Source organism: Elephantulus edwardii, unplaced genomic scaffold, assembly GCF_000299155.1.
Source record: "Elephantulus edwardii isolate Elephantulus edwardi_28Jun2011 unplaced genomic scaffold, EleEdw1.0 scaffold00093, whole genome shotgun sequence".
In the NCBI taxonomy this organism is placed as follows: domain Eukaryota; kingdom Metazoa; phylum Chordata; class Mammalia; order Macroscelidea; family Macroscelididae; genus Elephantulus; species Elephantulus edwardii.
In genome coordinates this window covers 11,065,238-11,081,825 of record NW_006399843.1, presented here as the reverse complement: position 1 = coordinate 11,081,825, position 16,588 = coordinate 11,065,238, and the positions used below count along the sequence as shown (strand labels likewise).

General features: G+C 50.3%; 1 protein-coding gene across 1 annotated transcript in view; it reads left to right on the top strand.

Annotated features, from left to right (window-relative positions):
* Nucleotides 1-16,588, top strand: part of DSCAML1 (Down syndrome cell adhesion molecule like 1) — a 462,169-nt gene that overhangs the window by 344,094 nt on the left and 101,487 nt on the right. The window contains exons 7-10 of the mRNA XM_006890820.1: nucleotides 2,005-2,301; nucleotides 3,709-3,981; nucleotides 15,352-15,630; nucleotides 16,032-16,151. Of these exons, the coding sequence (XP_006890882.1) occupies nucleotides 2,005-2,301; nucleotides 3,709-3,981; nucleotides 15,352-15,630; nucleotides 16,032-16,151 (969 nt within the window). The remainder of the gene's footprint in view (nucleotides 1-2,004; nucleotides 2,302-3,708; nucleotides 3,982-15,351; nucleotides 15,631-16,031; nucleotides 16,152-16,588) is intronic.

Sequence of the window (16,588 nt, the reverse complement as noted above, 5' to 3'; positions counted from 1 at the left end):
GGATCTAGAAATTACTTTTTTTACTATAAAGGCAACCCCATTTTTCCTTGTCTTTTCATCTCCAGAGTAATATATCATATGGTCATCTGACTCAAAGTGCCCCATGCCAGTCCATCTCATCTCTCCAATGCACATACAACCTTATTATTCATTCCAAGACACCAAATGTAGCCAGGTCTCATAGGTCTCAGGTCTCTGGTCATGGTCCATACTGGTTCTTGATCCTTGAAGTTGGTATGAGGGAGAGAGGAAGCCAAGTGCCTACTGACCCTAAGAATCCCATCCCTCACCCTGAGGGCTGACCTTTAGGCCTCCCCACCCTTAGCCCCTCTAACATCTGTCTATTCCCAGTGAAAAACACAACAGCAGGACATAGAAGATTTGGAGCAGGTGTGATTCCTCAGAGGAAACACCTTTCTGCATAATTCCCCTGGTGGGGAGGGGTGGCAGACCACCCCTTCACCTCTAGTAGAATTTCAGGAATTTCAGAGGCCAGCCACCATGGCCACTTCGGAGCAGGGAGGTAGAAATGAGACCTATGGAAGGGACATAGACTGGGAAGGGAGGGATAGCCAAAGGGGAGCAAACAGGGCCAGAGGGGTAGAGAAGTAAAGGGAAACCCACAGGGTATCCCCAGTTCATTCCAGAGCCAGACTGCTCCCTAAGTTTTAAATAATTGTCCTCCCAGAAATAGTGGCTGGAGCTGACAGACCAGCAGGGTCTTGTAGCCATATCCAGCAGTTTGACTTGACATGTGGCTATGTGGTGAGGGTCTGAAGACAACCCTCTTTTGAAAAAAGAAACTATCTTGCATTTGCTTTGTCTTTTAAAAAGACCTTTTTGTGAAGTACTAAACATCTTAATCCTTTACAACAGTCCTGTGTAGAAAGATTGGTCTAGTTAATGATTGCATGCTCGGGATGTTTCACGTGAGGAAGTCAGGGCTCGGAGGTTACTTGTCTTGTCCAAGGTTATGCAAGGAGCCGAGGAGTAAGGCATTTTAGGCTCAGGGTCTTTTGCTAGTACGGCTGCTTCACTAGTCCATCCCCTGCTGCCATGGTCGCATGGAAGGAGAATTGGACTCAACCTTGGCAGGTCTGGCCTGTCAGGTCCTGGTTCTGCACTTAGTTAACTCCTTGAGTTCTTTGTTAATGAAAGGAGAGACACAAGGTAAAGAAGAAATTGACAGGAACTGACCACGATGGGAAGTGCTGGTGTGTGTACTCCTTGGGCAGTTGCACAGCAAACCCAAAGGGGGCATCTCTCTGGTGGTTCAGAGCCACCAGGAGCTCTGGGGGAGAAAGATGGACATTCTTCTCCTGTGTGATTCATGACCTTGGAAACCCAATGGAGGGTCAGTTTTGAGTTGGTTTTAACTCAACATCAATGAGTTTGGGTTTTGTTCTTTTTAATGCAAGAGTCATGAGTGCCATTCACATTCAGTGCACACCCATCACCCATCTGTCCTTAGAGGCCTGTGTGTTACTCTGATGGTGAACAGGTCTCAGCAGAGCTTCCAAACTGAGACAGACTAGGAAAAAAAAGCCTGGCAATCAGTCTGCACTTGGTCAATGGGACTCCGCAGAGCACATCACCATTTTGTTCTGAGGTGCATGGGTCCCTGGGAGTCAGGCGCCACTCACAGCTAACAGTAACTTTCATCAACACTTACAAAATGATGCACTAAGCACGTACGTAGCCCTCACTACATCCATGAGGTAAGTATAACAAGCCTCCTATTTTACTGATGAGCTGGAAAGACTTGCCCAAAGACACATCACTATGATTAGTGACTGGGGCAGGAAGCAAAACCAGAAGTTTTAAGCCCCCCCCATGGGGTAGTAATTAGCACCCCTCCAGGTTTTGTGGATAGTAAAGGAATTGATGTCCATCCAAGTTATTTCTGCAAAGGCCTTGCCTCCTCCCCAGCACGGGGCAGGTGGCCGAGTGGGACAGTCCCTCCAAGGCTTGGTGACCCTGAAGGGGGCTCTTCCATCCCTGCAGATGGTACGCCCCGCATCGTCTCGTCCTTCAGCGAGAAGGTGGTCAACCCCGGGGAGCAGTTCTCGCTGATGTGTGCGGCCAAAGGCGCCCCGCCGCCCACGGTCACCTGGGCGCTGGACGACGAGCCCATCTTGCGGGACGGCAGCCACCGCACCAACCAGTACACCATGTCGGACGGCACCACCATCAGCCACATGAACGTCACGGGCCCGCAGATCCGCGATGGGGGCGTGTACCGGTGCACGGCGCGGAACTCGGTGGGCAGTGCTGAATATCAGGCGCGAATAAACGTAAGAGGTGCCTGTCTACATTTAAATATCAGAATAGGCTTTTGAGTTCCTTTGCCATCTCTGTGGTTGCCATTATTGTTGTGTGATGACTGCTTATTGATCGTCATTTTGATTTTAGCCAAGGTTCTCGCCTCCCTCCTCCCCGGTCCTACCCCGACCCGCAAGTGCCATCATCCATTCTGTGTGTGTGTCCGCTGTAGCTCATGCCCCTCCACCTTCCCTTCCCTGCTGCCTCTCAGTCCCAACGCCCCTACCCTCTACTGCCCTCTCCATCACACCCCTTTGGGCCCCGGTACACGAGGCACCAGGCTAGCATCTACCAGCCCCATCAGATCCCAGAAAGGACAAGGAAGGGGCAGTGGGGCTCAAGCTTGGTGACTATATGGGTGCCTGATACCCTCCCAGTGACACCCCCAAGGGCTCCACAAATGTAAGCACCCAGGAGCAAGGACCATCATCTTCTCCAGCCCATCCCCGCCCCCACCCCAGCCATCAAGAGGAGGGCCTTGAAGGTGATTGTCCCCATACCTCAGTTTTCTGAATTCACTTAATGAGGCCAATCTCCTCTGGAGGCCTCTGCAGCCCTGTGGGGTCTAACAGGACCTCGTTGTTGGATCCTCCCAGTGACCCCTGAACAAAGGGCAGAAGGGAAGCAGGGAGGTGGGCCAATGATAGGGGGCTCTGGCTAATACCGGAGAAGTGAAGCCACTTTGAGCTGAGGAACCCCAGGGTTATGGGGAGCCCAGGAGATACCCCAACCTTGCCTCTCACCTTTGGGTGAGAAACCTAAAGCCAGCACCCTGTCTTGCACTGTTGCATGAGGACCTCTGAGTCCCCTAGAGTTCCCACATTGTCCCCGCCCTTCTGACCCAAATGAGGACTCTCCACTCCCTTGTAGGACCAGAATGTCCACTTCTAGTCGTTTCTCAAGGGCCCACCACAGACATTTACCCATTGAAAGAAAACCGTCAGCTCATCCAGTGAAGATTTTATTATCCTTTAAATATTTAACACATTTCAGATCCTTTTGGTCCAAGACCAGAATGAGCAAAAAAATAACAAAATCTTAACATTTCCATTTAGATGAAAAAAATCTCAACTGCCCCATCAGTGAGGTCTCACCCTCCCCCCCAAGTCACAGTGCAGTGGCTTCTTGGAGAGGCTATAGTGCCCCCGCCTCTGAGGAGGAAATGGATTCCTCTCCCCTATCGCAGCAAGTCCTGGAGAGACCACCCTGATTCCAGCCTCAATGCTGAGCCTCTTAACTAGGCCCTCCCTCGACCCCCATTGCATTTTCCCCCCCTTGAGAATCTCAGGGGCCAAGCAACTGAGAACAGTACACCAGGTGCCTGACTGCCCCTGGCTGACCGCACCACCTGCCCCTCTCCTCCTCCCCCTGCTGACTCCCGCCCAGGCCCCCCCAGCATCCGGGCAATGAGAAACATCACAGCAGTCGCCGGGCGGGACACCCTTATCAACTGCAGGGTCATCGGCTACCCGTATTACTCCATCAAGTGGTACAAGGATGCCCTCCTGCTGCCTGACAACCACCGTCAGGTGGTGTTTGAGAATGGGACCCTCAAGCTGACTGACGTGCAGAAGGGCATGGACGAGGGGGAGTACCTATGCAGCGTCCTCATCCAGCCCCAGCTGTCCATCAGCCAGAGTGTCCACGTGGCTGTCAAAGGTAGGCCTTCCCCTGATAGCTGAGCCCCTGCCTGCTTAGTGTCTGGTCGCCTGCGGTGTGTAGTCTCCTTGCCAGTCAGCTCTGCCTGTTTATTGGCCTATTTAGACAACTTGAAGGAAAGCAACCAATGGAAGGTTGTGGACACAGAGACAGTGGCATCAGCATCAGAACTCCCTCCACAGGCTGCGGGACAAGGCAGCACTGGCCCCAGGGGCCTGAGTGGTCAAGTTGCAGACAAAGAGGAACATGTCATTTTCTAAACAAGGGGCCACTTTGGGCTCTTGATATTGAGATGCAGCCCCCAAGGAACTAAGCAGATGCACATCAGAGATGAGAGCAGACATGGGGCAGGAATTGGGAAAGGAAAGCAGTAGGTGGAGTGGAAGGCACTCGATGGGCATCCAGACCCTATTGTGGGCATAGGGATCAGGCTGCCTCCACAGGACCAGGAAGGACTTTACTGGTGCAGCCTCCCAGGCCCTTCTCTCACCTGGACAGGTCAGTGGGTCATGCAGGAGAACCTAGCTCGGTGTGTGGCAGGCTATGTGCATTGACTGAGAGAATGAATATAAATGAGCAAATAAATAACCAGTGCCCATGAGTCTGGGGCTGCACAGGTGTGTGATGCTGCCAGATACATTATTTGGACCAGGGCTTCAAACCAGTTCATTCTAGCTTAAGCACTTGCAGAGAATTTGCCTTCCCATTCCAGATAAACCAAATCAGAATCTACTCTTGAACAAGATCCCCAAGCCCGTTCTTACGCCCTTCTCTAACTGGGTAGCCATAAGAATCACCTGGTTTGGGGAGGCGTTAAACTTGTTAAATGTGGAACTCAAGGGTCAAACTGGAATGAACTGGTTCTAAGTTCTACCTGAAATTGAGACAACTAGACACTATCTGTGTGTGGGGAGGGAAGGTGACCGGGGATAGGGTAGGGAGGTGGGTCGTGCTGGGCATGACTTAGAGAAGCCAGTGAAACCAGAGCAAGAGGTCACCGAGTCAGTGCTGGCTGCTCCACAGACTAAGGAGCCATGTCCCCTTCTGAACAGTCAGGTGCATGGGCTCAAGCACTGGGAGGTTAACGGGTCCAGTTGTCCTGCAGAATGTCTCCTGGGAGCTTAGGGTTCTGGTAGCATGAAGGCCACAAACTGGATCTTTAAGACCTGGGAGGGAGGCCTGGGAGTGTGGTCTCCAGCACCTTTCTGGCCTCTAACATCAGACTGCAATCATTCCAATATGATCGATCTAAAGCATGCCAATCCCTGTACTAGCTGTTCACTTGCCTTGTTTTATTTAATCCCCATAGCCTCCCATGGGTTTAAGTCAGGTACCATTTTAGCCCCAATTTCCAGGGGGGAAACTGAAACACAGAAATTCGACTCCATGTTATCACAATGAATCAGAAATCCACCCCCCTCCAACCCCCAACCCAGGCTCTCACCCAGAATGGCCCAGGCTGGGAGGAGGAGCATTTGCTATGCCCCATCCTTAGGAATAAAGAAATTAAGTTTGGGGGACCATCTGAGAGGAAATCAGGAAGAGAGGCCAGAATCAGTGAGACCTCTCAGCCCCTGTTACTTGGAACTTCCTTCCATGGGCATCTGTGCCTCCCTGGCCAGGGCAGTGAGAAGGGGGGATGGAGACCAAGGGAAGAGAAGGAAGGGACCATATCAGTGAGAGGAAGGTAGCCTGTGCTTCAGAGCCCAGGGTAAGGATGAAAAACGAGTGAGAGGGGGCCTGGCCTGAGGTGGGGCCTGATGCAGAGGGACAGCCCCCATGGGCCCCCAACTCCTGCTTTCTTCTTGGCTCTGTGATTGGAAGCAAGATTGAACAAGACATTTTTGGCAGAAAGATAGAGTCTGGTGAAGGGAGGGTTAGAAGAGACAGATGCTGCATTTGCTTTGAGCCCTTTCAAGATGTGATGACAGGCATTCAGGTGGACCAGACTGGTGGACAGCTGGACAAAACAGAATCCCAAACAAAACAGTCAAGCATGTTGCTGTCAAGTCAATTACAGTGCAGCATCCCCTTGGGTTTTCAAAGGCTATTGTAGGGAATTGCACTGCTGGCCCAAAGGCTGAGCCTCTCTGGCAGTTCAAATCCACTAGTCAGTCTGAGGGAGAAAGTTGAGCAATCTACAGCCTTGGCCAACAACAGAAGCTACGTATGAGTCAATTCCAACTCCACAGCAGTGAGTTCGAAAATTGTTACAGAAGCCGCTGCCCAGGCATTTGTCCCATGGTGCTGCTGGGTCAGTTTGAACTCCCAGCCTTTAATTTAGCAGCCGATGTAAACTACTTGTACCACCCAGGAAGCAAATGCCTGGGCCAGTATTTATGCTCCCTGTCACCTGGGATTCATCTTTATATAAAGTTCAGGGACCATGTCATGTGCAACCCCCATAACCCACACCCACCACTTATCACAGTGAAGTAGTCTGCTGTGGAATGACTTCCAGGGGAACCTCACTTTGAAATCAGAAAACTTTGGAGTCCAGGGCTGTCTCTGGCCAAGAAGGGGAAAGGAGATTCTTAATCGCTCTCTCTTTCCCCTGCTGCACCCCAGCCAGGCTGAGGGACAATCTGGCCACCTTCTCAGCCTGCTCATGTGCTCAGCCCAGGAGCGCTGCTATAGAAACCTCACCACCCGCAGGCCACAGCCCCACCTGGGACATGGGGTAAATCAGCTCAGTGGCAAGGAAAAGTGTGGCCTGCCTCTCCCCTCAGCATCGCCAGCCCGCCTGTATCCATTTCCCGTTATAAGCAGTGGACCGAGAATTTACAGTGTAAACATCACATATTAAAACATCTAACCTTTGCTCTACTCCCTTCGCCCGCCTGCACCAGTGAGCATTTGGCCGGGTTTGTTGGCTTTAAAAAAAAAAAAAGATAACAGGGCTCCAGCGAGCCTCAGAGTACACAGAACATCCTGAAAGCTGCTTCTGCTCATCAATTATTCAGCCCCATTCAGGGAACGATCAGTCCTAATGAATTGAATCTGATGCATTCCGTCTCAGCGACTCACAGGGCCTGTTATGATTGTGCTGAGGGACAGTAGCTCCCTGCCCAAGAAGAGGGAAAGGGGGCGTGCATGCACACTCACACACACACACAGAGAGAGAGAGAGAGAGTCTGAGTGAGCTATCCAAGAGGCAGAATCCATGTTCCAACCACATATGCATCCCAGCACGTGGATGGCACCGTAAATCACTCATAACGTGATGGACTGCGTGTGCACATGGGTTTGCACCTGTGTGTATGTCCTAAAAGGCGTGTGCACACTTGCTTTCTCCAGACCAAGGAGCAGCATTCCTGTGAGGTCCCTGGAACCCTGTGCCCCTGCTGTGTGCCCCGCTCCTCGTCCTTGTTCTCCCCATTCCCTCTCCCCACCTCATTAGAATGCACTTTCGCGGAAGAACCCATCAGAGCTGATTATGATCGCACTGCTTGATTAGCTGATGTGCTGTTCCAAGAGCTGCCCGAGGTGGGGTGTGGAGGAGGTGCCCCTGGGCATGGAGAGGGGGCCCAATTTGCCAGGGGGAAGTGGAGATACAGGAACAGGACTCCCAAACCTGCTCCTCCTACCTGGCTGGACAGCGCTCCTCTCACCAAGGACCTGGAGAGGTGGAGGGGGCGGGAGGACTAGACACTTGAGAGAAATTGGAAGCCCCTCGCCCTCCGCTCTGTAAGGTTGAGGGCTCCTTAGAAAGGTGGGGGGAAAGCCCATGCTGCTCCTTGAGCTGGAAAAACAACTGCTGACTCCATTCCTTCTGGGACTGCTTGTCTTCTAATGAATTTTTCAAATACTGAGCTGAGAAGAACAGAACACAGCACACATGCATGCACCATGCACACATGGGCACGTCCAGAGAGCTGTGCACATGAGCACACACACGCACACTGGTGCATGTGTCTGTGTGCAGCAAATACTCAGAAACCTGACAGCCTTGCAGACGCACACATGTGTATGCACATTAGTAGTTACATCCACACAAACGTTTCTCCCTGGGTACCCTTCTACAAGGCAGCATGCCTGAGCCACCGAAGGAGCTGCAGGTGGTACCGTATGAAATACTGCCTAGGCGAACCTGCAGGGTCTCAGGAAGGGGAGAGATGGTGGGGGTGCTTCCTGGGCTGTGGGAGCGCTGGCACATGTGACGGGACCTGGAAAGAGAACCGTGCTGCAAGGACAGCGGATGCCCAGGTTTGAGCATCTGGAGAGATCCTTGGCAGGATGCTGAAAGGCAGGCACATAGATTCAACCTAGATTTGGTGTCTTTAGGGCCCCCTGTAGCTGCAAAATAATGTAGCATAAAAGCATCTCTGGGCACACAGACTGAATGTTTAATTAACTAAGAAAGCAGAGCTGCAACTGGGGCTCTTTGGCACGGCTCAGTGTGAAGGAACATCTCCATCCCCACATCTGAGTCTCCAGAGCCAAAAGGAGGGCATGTGGGGCTCTGACTATGCTCAGGAGGCAGTGCCAGCTCCCCACGGAGAGCACACACACCCAGCCTCATTCACAAATGCCCACCTTCCCTGCACCCATCCTCCTTCATCAGTTCAGCAGTGCTGAGGTCCAGCTACTGTTCCCACCAGTCTTTGCCCTATGCTTGGGCACCTTTAGAGGGGCCCTCTCCCATCCAATGAATGGGAAGGGGGTTCTGAGTCACAGGGCATCAGAGTCCACACCAAGGTCGAATGGCTGCTATTGGCAGAGGTGGAGCTCTGGAAGGAATCCTGCTGGAATTCCCAGGAAAGGGGCACAACATGTTTCATGGGGAGTCAGGTGGGGTTGCCTAATTGTACTAGAGAGAGGAGCCCTTAGCCTGTGCTACTAGCAACCCATTCCTGCTCAGAGGGAGCCAGCAGCATGGCAGCCAGCGTCCTCTTTACTGTCCAGACAGGACTTGTGATGATGTTAAAGCAGCATCAGCATCCACTCATTGATTCAATGACTTTTACCCAGAACCTCCTATGTCTCAACTTATTAATACAACTGTGCTCAAAACAGACATCAATCTCTGCCCTTGAGGAGCTTACATTCTAATGAAGAAACAGATAATACATTAGCTCTGTCTGCCCTGTATCCAGGGAAGGAGGAGTGGTGAACAACCTTAAAGCAAGCAATCAGGGAAGACTTGGCTGAGAAGAATGAGAGTTGGTTAAAAATGGAAATAAATTGTTACAGTTTGTCAGAACTTGAAAATCAGTTGTTGGGTTCTAGAGATTATTTATCCTAACCCCTCTATATCATAGATGAGGACACTGAAATCCAGGTGATGGTGAAAAGTCCCAAGATAACTTGTGTGGATTTGTTGTTGTTGTTGTTGTTGTTATCATGTTTCACCCTCAGGAATAAAGAAATAGGAGTTTTGGGGACAACCTGAGAGGGAGTTGGGAAGAGAAGCCAGAGTCAGTGAGAACTCTCAGCCCCTGCTAATCAGCCGGCCAGCCAGCCAATCAGAAAACATAGCTCAGGTTGCGGTTGTTATTGTGTGCTGTTGAGTTGAAACTGACTCATAGCTGACCCTCTAGTGGGTTATCAGAGGCAGTAAGTTGTGCTGAAGTTAATTATGCATTTTTCTCCTGCAGAGTAGTAGCTGGTGGATTTGAACTGTGTGCCTTTGGATTGACAACACAGCTTCTTACCACTAGGCCACTAGAGCTGCCTGTTGTTGTTAGTTGCCAATTTAGTCAAATGTGACTCATAGTAATGCTATGAACAATAGATCTGAGCCTTGCCCTATACAACACCACCATGACAATCTCTGCTATGCTCAAGCCCATATTACAGCCACTGTGTCAATCCATCTCATGGGGGTCTTCTACTCTACCTCTGTCCCTCCATCTTTCCCAGTATTATGTCTTTCCCAAGGACTGGTCTCTCCTAACAACATGCCCTGTCCCTCCATCTTTCCCAGTATTATGTCTTTCCCAAGGACTGGTCTCTCCTAACAACATGCCCACAATATATGAGACACACTTAGGTGAATAGCAGCCTCAAAACCAGACCGCCGGCTCCCAGACACAGCCCTTTCCCATCCCCGTGCTGCCCCTCCAGGAAGGCTGTAGTGTCCCACAGTGTGCAGTCTCTGCTAACAGGTGCAGTAAATAAAAGGGCTCAATCTCCAGGAGACGTTCCGAGAGACACCATAAAGTGTTTATGAGCTGAGTCCATGGTTCACACACTCTCACTTACACAGCACTCCCAATAAGTGGCTGTAAAGGTTTTATGATGGCCCAACACCAAGGGTCACCACAACTATTTTCTCTTCTCTGGCCCCTGTCTCTTGGCCTTTGCAGCTCCTTGCTCTGATCCTGCCTCCCTCAAAACTTACGAAGTTAGTGACCAAGTTGCCCTTGGCCGGGCAAAGCTTCCTGAGGGACATCCCTGGATAGGCAGCATTCCTGGCCCCATACTATTCTAGTTGGTGGCTGGAGACAGGAGCAGGAGAGGTCTTGTGGGCTGCCATAACACTGCTGAGGTCTCTGGTGGTCACTGGGATAGAGGTGGTCAGGGTGAGGATGTCCATCTCTGGAAGGGATTTTTTCCCTTGTAACTGGAGAATGAACAAGAGACAACCAACTGGCCTATGTCCACCTTATAAGTATCTGTGATAGTTACACATCAGAAAATAATCTATCTGGGCAGTTGGTAAACATGTGTATCCCATGGTCCCCACACCCCATTCCTAAGGGCCTCTCACTTATAAAGCCTCACATTAAGCATTTAGCAAGTCCAGGAAGCACTTGGAGCCCTGGGCTTTCGTCTCAATTCAGGTCATCCCAGTACGCTGATGTTATGGGATGTTAGAATTCTTGCCCATAACCAAGGAATTCGGAGGGCATCTCCAAGCCCTAGCATCCCACCATAGAGTTTCCAAGCTACAGCATCTTCCCTGTGCCAGCCAACCTGCAGAAGTGTGTCAAGCTCTGCTGCTGTGGCAACAGTGGTGGTGGGAGAGGAAAGTTTCTGGCCATCAGCACAGTAGTACTCTAGGGATACTGGGCCAGCCCAAGTGGATGCCTGACCTCCCAGGAGGACACTGACCTCTTTCTTTTTAAATGGTTCCACAAAGAGACATCGTTGTCATTCTGAGAAACCATAGGGAATGGCAGCCCTTAGTCCATAGGGACTCTGCCCTTTGACTCAATCTCTTCTCTCTCAACACATTTACTTTTTCAAAACCTATGTGCCCATTAACTTTAGGTTCAAATACCACTTCCTTCATGAAGGAGCAATTATCCAGCTAGACGGCACCCTCTTCTGCTTCGAGTTCAGCATCTGTATAGTCAAGTAGAGCTTGTCCGAGGACCACTGGAAACAAAGATCACTTTCTTTAGTAAATGACAAGCTCCTGGAGGTTCTATCTGAATTTGAGGCATGTCTCTACTTTCCTCAGCCCGCATGGAGCATAATGCCTTCCACAGAGCAGGCACTTCATAAATATTAGATGAATTAGTTAATTAATGAATCAACTTGCCTTGGCAACTTGTTCCAGCATCTAAATCCCCCCTTACTGAGAGAGACAGTCTTGCCTGCACCAAATCCTTTGGCCTAAATTCAACTTATCTCCACTTGCTGTGTCCACAGAAGTAAAATGTTCTGGCCATCCACCCCTGGGAACTATCACTCCACACCTGACAGCCCCGTAGCCTTTTCCTCCTTTAGCAGAACCTCCCATTCCTTGCTCACACGTCCCACTGTCTGGTTCCACCTGGCTGCCATGACTCCCCATTGCGCATGTTCAAGTGCCCACAGGACTTTTAAAGCAGAGGAGCTCTGATGCTGTGACAGCAAGATCTTGCGAGGGTCCCAGGAAGAAGCTCCTGACTAAAATTCCACATTATAAATACAGTATCTTCAGGAACATCATGGAGCCTCCTTCTTGCGTGGGGTGAGCCCTGCCCTGTGCTATTCCCCACCTCCTGCCCATTCCACAGATGAACTTCCAAAGCTAACTCAGAAAACTATATGTAGGCTTGTGTTCACTCACTTCCTCTTTCAACAAGCATTTATTGGGCACTTGCAATTTGCATAAATAATAAGTCCTGGTTATTGCCTTGAGCAATCTCTGGTGACTTAATGATAAGGAGTTGTGCCAACCCAAAGGTACGTGGTGGAAATCCACCAGCTGCTCCTCAGGAGAAAGATGAACATCTCTTCTCAGGTGATTTACTGCCTCTAAAAACCACTAGAGTGTCAGCTACGAGTAGGTTCTGACTCATAGTACATAACAACAGCAATGATAGTTACTGCCCTAAAGATGTTCCCCAACTCCCTTGGAAGATGATAATGTGGGTATTCCATATTGCTAGTGATGCAGGTCATATCAAAATTATGCAGAAAGGGGATAGACTTATCAGAGGCGGCATTTGAGCAGGGTATAAAAGGGGGAGAAGGAGTCTCCCATGAAGTCTATTGTGTTCTAGCTCTGGCTTTTTGTAGAAGGAGTGGATCATAATTAGTTCTTTTAGACCTAAATGAGGAGAAATGGCTTGGCTTAATACTGGAAGCAATTCCATTAAAAAAGTTCAAAGAGGCTTAGAGAGATGGGGATCTGATCTGGGGGTGGAAGTCAAGGAAAATCAGCAGAGGCACAACAGGAACCTCTGTAATGAGGTCATTACTAGTGTTAGGATTCCAGAGCAATCCATCCAGGAACATCTAAAGCCCAGGAAACCCTTAGAATACTGAAGGTAATATCCCACCCCAGGGAAAAGAGGCAACCAGAGAGGGGTTGGGGAGAGCTGGACTGTGACAAGGGCCCTGGAAAACCTGGCTGGAATTTAATAGATAATCTTGGACTCTGATAGGTCGAAAGTCAGCCATTGGGCAAGGAAGACACTTGGTGGAGGATAGAAAAACAGGCATTTATTTGTCCTCACACAGGGCATAGGCTTTGGGCTATGAGTGTTCATGGCATGCTGATGGGGCTTCTGTGGCTGGAGTGAAGGAGATGATGTTGGAAAGGCCCATTGAAGAGGAGTATGGCTTTCATCCCATAGGTTATGAAGCAACACTCCTCCATAAATATCACCTCTTCCAGATTCAAAGCTTTTGGCCAGGAATTCTCCCAAGGATAAAGAAGGCTGCTGAGAATTTTCCCTCTCAATATCTTCCTCCCTTCTTGAGAAGCTCCCAACTGAGCTCTGAAAATCCTGGGGATGCAGGGAGGGCCTCTGGCACGCATCCGAGGCCATCTATCCTTCAGGACTCATGCCTTACTAAGTCCACTCTAGGAGGACATAGGGTGGAGACACAGTGGGCTTCCAAAGCGGTAGGGCTGGTATCTGGGAGAAGGCCATAGGACTGTGGACAGCCTTGTAATTTAATTATTTGACTGTAGAAAGGAGATCTCATCTACTGGGTGCTCATCCTTGTTAAGCTAATTGTCTGTCTCCTTCACTCTCTGCCTCCCACCCCCACCCCACTTGCTGGGGAAGTTGCTGCAGTCTAATTGAGTTATCATAAAGATAATGGCTGATGCTCTAGCCAGAGCTGAGAAAGGAGGATCCATCTCCCATCATCTCGGGCTCCAGACAAGTCCCCCAGGGACTGAGATGTGGGCAGTAGAGGAGCTGTGTGGAGGATGCTGTGCATGGCTGAGCTGCCCAACCCAATCAACTGGTTGTCTCAAAGACAGCAAGCTTTTTCCCCCTGCTCTTTGCCACCACATATGGGGAGCTGATTTATAGGGCACAGAGTGCCGCTGGTCTAGACATTTGGGGGCTTTCTCAGACAAAAGGAACTGGAGGTGGTTCGCTGGTAGAATATTCCCCCTTCCATGTGGGAGATCCGACTTTGATTCCTGGACAATGTAGACACCACCCCGAGTCCGTCCATGGAGACTTGCTAGAGAGGTTTCAGCAGAGCTTCTAGACTAGACTAAAGACTAGGAAGAAAAGCTTGATAGTCTGCTTCCAAAAACTTAGCTGATGAAGATGGTATTGATCACGATGATTCGATCCACAGTAAATCATGGGACTGGCCCAGGACTGGCAGTGTTTCATTCTGATGTGCAAGGGGTCACATGGAAGCTTATACAACTCTGAGAGGCAATTGGACAGCATAATGAAAAGAACTTGGATTTGGAGATTGTACTGATCAGGCTTCAAATCCCACCATCACATTTTACGATTCACTCCCTGCCTTCAAGTCAGAACTGACTCGTAGCTGGCTATTCATCAGGTTCCCAAGGCTGCAAATCGCACAAGAGGAGATTGCTCATCTTCCTCTCATGAAGCTAGTGGTGGATTTGTACCTCTAGAGAGGCATGGTCTCCGGGTTAGCAATGTAGCTCTCTGTGGACTATGGCATCAGAACTACCTATACCTATGCCTATACCTATACCTATACCTATACCTATACCTATACCTATACCTATACCTATACCTATACCTATACCTATACCTATATCTATACCACCTGGTTATATACTGTCCAGTTGGAACTTACAGCTATCCCTCGAGCAGGTTTTCAGACACTGTTTAATTTCACAGGAGAATAGTGTTCATCTTTCTTCAGTGGAGCAGCTGGTAGATTCTAACCATATACCTTTGGGATGACAATGTACCTTCTTACCAATTACAGGTTTCTGAATCTCAGTTTGCTCATCTTTACGATGGGGACTGTTAAGCTCACTTCACATTACTGGCCAATGGACACAGTGAGACAATACACACAGTCCAGCTGAAACAATCAGCAGTGGGAGCCTTCACGTGCCTGTCATAACACACGTCGTAGTGAAAGAGTGGGCTGGTGATGGGCCTCCGCAGAGGACCAGAGACAGCATTGGGGCCTGAACTGAGCAGCTATAGGGCCTGCATGTGGGATAGGTTCAGCACCAGTCCTCTCCTGTAGTCGAGTGCATACCATCACTACCCATCCCAGGTCTGCAGAGAGCTGTGAGGTGCATCTCTGGGATGAGAATGTGGGCACAGAAGCACCAGGGGGTAGCAGCGAAATAAGGTGACAGCTGATCAGTGAGTCAGCAGCACACTAGCATGGTGTTTAGAAGCACACACGTGTCAAATCCTAGGATACATCTAGAGGCCAGGATAAATGCTGAACAGAGACAGTGGGGTATAGGCTAATTAGACACGAGTGAGAATGGGCACTGGGGCTAGAGGACCAAGGAGTCAGGCACTTCCAGGAAAGCATAAGGGAGCATGCTACAAAAGAGAGAGACAGAGAGAGAGCTTGCCACACAGGACTGCAAGGGCCCTGGGCATTCTACTCAAAGGCCAATCCAGGGTGGTGTTGGGAGGCACCCACAGCCCACAGTGAGGCTGATGGGAAGCACCAAAGGCCAGACTGGAGTTCGTGAGGTCCCTGACAGCAGCCTTCCTCTTGCCTTCCCAGTGCCCCCTTTAATCCAGCCCTTCGAGTTCCCACCTGCCTCCATCGGCCAGCTGCTCTACATCCCCTGTGTGGTGTCCTCGGGGGACATGCCCATCCGCATCACCTGGAGGAAGGACGGACAGGTGATCATCTCAGGCTCGGGCGTGACCATCGAGAGCAAGGAATTCATGAGCTCCCTGCAGATCTCCAGCGTCTCCCTCAAACACAATGGCAACTACACGTGCATCGCCAGCAATGCTGCAGCCACTGTGAGCCGAGAGCGCCAGCTCATCGTGCGAGGTGAGCAGGGACGGACAGGCCTCAGGGGGGTTCTGGCCAGCCGCTCACCTGATCTCTCTGGACTGTCAGTGTCAATCACACGTTCACAGGAAGTTGGCTCTGGCTCTGGCCTTAAAGATCAAGAGGTCCAAACCTTTTCTTTTCTAAGGCAGAAATCCCTAAAAGTGGGAGTGGGCAGTGGAGGGGACTTGCTCACTTAGCCATTGGCAAAGTTGGATTGAGGGAACTCAGAACCCTCAACTCTCAGCCCCATATACAGCAAAATCTGTCAGCATTTGAATTTCAGAAGCTGTAAACCTTGACTTTAGAATAGTCCTGGCAGGGTTATTAACAGCTTGAAGGTGCCTGAGAGAAGACTTATCAGATACTGAAACACTCCATCATTATTTCTCTCTCTGCAGTGCCCCCTAGATTTGTGGTGCAGCCCAACAACCAGGATGGCATTTACGGCAAAGCTGGGGTGCTCAACTGCTCTGTGGATGGCTACCCCCCACCCAAGGTCATGTGGAAGCATGCCAAAGGTAAGCTCCTGACTCAGCCAGAATCTCTGAACAAAGCCAATGAAAGAGAAGAGCATGCTCTGAGGGGCGTTGCCCTGGTCTATGCACAGCTCCCAGCCCTCACGCCCGAGCTCTGAGCTTTAAGCTCTGTGCTTCTCCTCCAACTCTTGTTCTGGAGTCTCAGTGTCTCAATCCTCTCTGCTTCTCACCAGCCACTCATTCTGAGATCTTGATCCTTTTTGGATCCCAAATTTACCCCAAGAATTTGGTATCTGATGCATATGCTAACTTCTCACCCTAGAAGTTGCCACAGGGCTGAGTGGCTGGCACTGCGGGAATGGGAGTGGGTGCCACGAATCCCCTCTTGTGGGACAGCTGGCCTCTTTGCTGGGCTAAGACCAGGCTGCTGCCTTTGAGGGTTCAGTATTCCTCTGGGCAGGAAACCCAAACACAATTCT